Source organism: Nanorana parkeri, unplaced genomic scaffold, assembly GCF_000935625.1.
Source record: "Nanorana parkeri isolate BGI_ZX_2015 unplaced genomic scaffold, ASM93562v1 scaffold1017, whole genome shotgun sequence".
Lineage (NCBI taxonomy): Eukaryota > Metazoa > Chordata > Amphibia > Anura > Dicroglossidae > Nanorana > Nanorana parkeri.
The window spans coordinates 520,444-524,782 of NW_017307285.1; the positions used below are offsets into that span (position 1 = coordinate 520,444).

Consider the following 4,339-nt stretch of genomic DNA (forward strand, 5'->3'; position numbering starts at 1 on the left):
ATAAGTGTTTTTGTTGCATGTAAACGTCAATAAAGAGACGTTTTTCTACCTTGGAGTGCCGGTGTCCATAATTCCCTATTCTCCTAATGGGGACACAGACAACTCAACAGAACATCAATCCAATACTAAAAAATGTTTGGTTGGAGCTCCATGTCAAGGGCAGGTAACCAAGCATTGGCTTGCAGAATATTATTTATGTTGCATATGTAAAATTTAACGACATAGTTATATATACAGTACGTTTAAACTTCACTGTTAAAAGCAAACATTTTGAAAAAACAAAATAAAACATAAATTGTGTTGGTTTTTTTTCACATTATGTCTAGTTACGTCGAAGATAAGATGGCAAAAAAAACACATAAGCAGTTACTATTCTTCACCTGTTTCCTCTTTGTTATCCTTTTCCTTTATATGAGGATCTCCAGACAAGTCTCCAGCATAAGTCAAGATCAGATCAAATATCCTTCATTTATAGAGCCGATACATTCTTCAAGGCAAAGAAGAAAGAACAATAGCCAGCTTCTTATTCTAGTCTGGACCTGGCCCTTTAGGGAAACCTTTCCTCTGGACACTTGCCAGTCTGCTTATAGAATTTCAGGATGCAACTTGACAGTAAACCGTGACTTGTTGGGTCAGGCAGATGCTGTGATTCTCCATCACTATGATGTTATGTACAGTCGGGACCTCCCTCAAGGACCAAGACCTCACCATCAACGCTGGGTATGGTTTAACATTGAGCCTCCAATCGTCGTTGAGAATCTCAATATTTTTGACAACCTTATAAATCTGACCATGACCTACAGAGAGGATTCGGATATTTTTCTTCCCTATGGGTTTCTGAAGCCTCTGAAGGAACCACACAGTTTTAAAATGCCTACCAAGTCCAGATTAGTTGCTTGGGTAGTTAGCAAATGGTACCCTGGTGCTCGGAGAAACAGCTACTATAAGGAGCTAAAGAAGCACATTCATATAGATGTTTATGGGAAGTATCACCAGAAATTGAGCTGGGATGATTTAGACAGCACCCTTGTCCAATACAAATTTTACCTTGCGTTTGAAAACTGTGAACATGAGGACTACATTACAGAGAAGTTGTGGAGTAACTCTTTTAATATGGGGGTGGTACCTGTGGTACTTGGGGCCACTCGTAAGAACTATGAACGCTTCATCCCTTCCGACTCCTTCATTCATGTGGATGACTTTGCTAGTCCAAAAGAACTTGCAGAGTTTTTAATGAGCTTGGACAAAGACAATGCAAAATATGAGAAGTATTTTAAGTGGAGACTAAAGTATGAGGTAGTCAGAGAGACAGGCTGGGATAATATTCACTGCAAAGCATGCAGGGAGCTCCAGCAGTACGAAGGCTACAAAGCTATGCCAAGTGTGGCAACGTGGTTCCTCAAATAAAGTTGTCTTTAGAAATGAATGAACTAAAGCAACTTAAGCCAGGGTTGACTCGGACAATCCTGCTTCACCTGCAAACACTTTGTAAAAAAGATTTATGCATTCCATATCATAAGCTTACCTGTCACTTTACCATTTGGTGTTCTTTAAACGCTTTAAATGCTGCCTAATGGGCATCCCCACCATCCCCCCCTTGTCTGCATTTTTACCACTAACCTTTAAAACAATTATGTAAGTTTCTTGTAAAATAAGAGAGACCCTATAAACAGAGCTGTATGGTCGTCATCATTTTGGTAGAAGACAGAGAGGAGAGTTAGTCAGTTATTAGCTATCTAGCACAAAGTAAAAATGTAGGGAGAGATTGGGGCATGGGATAGGAAGATAAACAGAGTCAGGATGTATGTAATTAATACAATAATTCTAGTCTTTAATGGTTGTTTGAAGATGAGACAATGCTCCACAATCCCAAAAACAGAATTTCCTTCATTAGGATAAAATTGTGAGTTGCTAGTGACCAAAGCTGATATACACTGAGTGGCCAGATTATTATGACCATTTGTAGGCTAATTAGCTATAATTTCGCGCTGAAGTTGCTAGAGGGCCAGACCATTATAAATAGGGAAGCAGGTTGTTTACCACGACAGTAGAAGTGATTTTTTTTCTGAAGATATGGGTAAACAACGCGATTTAACAGCCTTTGAACGTGGGATGATTGTTGGCACTCTGAGCCATGGAGCGAGTATCAGCAAAACAGCAGAATTCGTTAAATGTTCAAGAGCAGCTGTTGTTAAAGTGTTTAAAGACTGGACTGTCAGCCGAAAATCTGGGTCTGAACGTGCGAATTGTGGCCGTCAGCGACTAGTCAATGTTAGGGCAGAACGGAGAGTGGCAAGACTGGTACAAGACAACAGAAGGGCAACAGTGCAGTGTCAGATTCCTCGCATCACCTTTCAACATCTCGTGGAGTCACGAGGCGGCCCAACAAAGTCATCTCGTGGAGTCATCTCGTGGCCCAACGAAGTACTGATGGGGTGGTCATAATAATCTGGCTAATCAGTGTATTTCTCCTATGAAGTCTAATGTGTCTTACTAGCCTTCTGGACCTTGTAATATAGTTGTCACGATCTGGGATCAGGCTCTGAGTCCAGTAGCTGAAACAGCAGGCTAATTTGTGGTATAACAAGCCGGGTTCGGTACACAAGCAGACGGTAGGAGCAGGCATAAGCATAGTCAGCGAACACGCCGAGGTCAGTAGCCAAAAGGTATCAGTTACGAAGCAGCAGACAATGAGAATCGGTGAATCAGCAGCCAAGGGTCGGTACACGGGAAGCAGTATGAGTAGATTGTAGACCAGAGGGAGCAGGAAGCAAGATATTGGCAGGAGCACAATAATCTGGCAAACAGGAAGTGCAGAGGCATGGCTTAAATAGGAAGTTCAAGGGAGGAGCAAGAAGTTCAGAGTTCAGCAGACACAAGCTTTAACTGAGGATACACAAGAGATCAGGCAAGGAGCTATCCAAGGTTTTTAGGTGGCTCAACAAGTAGAACCACTGCCAGCTACAGCAGAGGACCTGGGTTCAGATCCAGTTCCTGACAATAGTTGTGTTTGAGTTATTACTCAGCAGCTTTCCTCATTTCTTGCCCTGCTGATGAAATATCCCCAAAAAGGTCAAGGACAGCAATATAAAAGTGTGATATATTTATTTACTCTTTCCTAGTTTATTAAAAGCTTGGCTGGACTGCCAATGAAAGAAAAAGCTGCTGTCTTCAAGGATTCCAGATTAAAACCACCAAAAATCCCTCCACATGATCCAGCCTTTCCTAGGTTGCACAGTATTTAGGAACAAACAGATGATCCATAGAGGAATATACAGTCATCAAAAGGTTTATTGAAGTAAAGCACGGATACAGCAGGTGACATAGAATGTCATATTTTACACCCAACATTGTTTAATAATAAGGACCATGCACATTAAGCACCATTAGGTGTGAAATTAGTCAAACTGTGATTATCAAAGGGGATATTCTACTATTCTTTATTTCTGCAAAAAACATCTTAGGCACAGTTCACAGTTTTTAAAGGGTAAGTCCGTTTTTAAACAAACTTCTTGCCCCCCTTCCCTGGTCTTACCTAGCTAATCCTCAACCTGTCTAGATGCACACTGCTCGTGAAATTCACTGTGTGTTTACCTGTGCCACAAGTTTATAGTGTCCTGGCAATGCCTGCACAGTAGCTTTTTTGATAGACTTCTGTGTCCTGAAATTCTTCAGCCTTGTGAAATGGCTTCATAGACTTCCATAGGGATATACTGCAGAGGTACTGCCAGTACACTAAAGACAGGATATAGATAAATAGTGAGGCTGCTGTTGTTGAATTAAAGTGACATTAAAGGTCCCTCCCCCCAATGCTGCTGTAAGCATTTACCTTATTTGATGCCTCTTGCTGTGATCATCTTCTTCATGCCACTCGTTTACAACAGTCTCTGATTCAGCGCAGGATCCTTGTGTCCCACTGTGTCTGTCAGACATGCGTACTCCTGGCTGCTCGGCTGCGTCCATTCACTTTAATTCTCTTTTCTCCCCCTACTGTACATGTGCCCACACACTTCCTCCTTCACAGCCGCTCAGGAGCAGGTAGTTCTTCAGACAGTAGCGAGCGGCGCTGGAACAGGTAAATAATTAGGCATTTGCCTACTTTTTTTTTTTTTAACATATGGAGCATAGATCTACTGCTCGCTAGCAGTAGATATATGCCAAAAAAGGAGATACTTTAATTCTACTTTAAGTTAAGTGTGCTCTGGGCAGGGAGAGGATGGGCTAGATTAGGGCAAGGCTAGGTTACAAAATATCAATATAAGACAAAGATTGTGTTAAGCAACAGGTTGATTTATAAACTTAAAAAGAAAATCAACTAATAAAATTGATCCAAAATCAT

General features: G+C 41.3%; 1 protein-coding gene across 1 annotated transcript; it reads left to right on the forward strand.

Moving 5' to 3' along the window:
- The first annotated feature begins 318 nt into the window (after nucleotides 1-318).
- On the forward strand, nucleotides 319-1,407 carry LOC108795859 (galactoside 3(4)-L-fucosyltransferase-like). Its single transcript, XM_018567173.1, has one exon. It carries the CDS (start codon nucleotides 319-321, stop codon nucleotides 1,405-1,407), a length of 1,089 nt encoding a protein of 362 aa, XP_018422675.1.
- The last annotated feature ends 2,932 nt before the right edge of the window (nucleotides 1,408-4,339 follow it).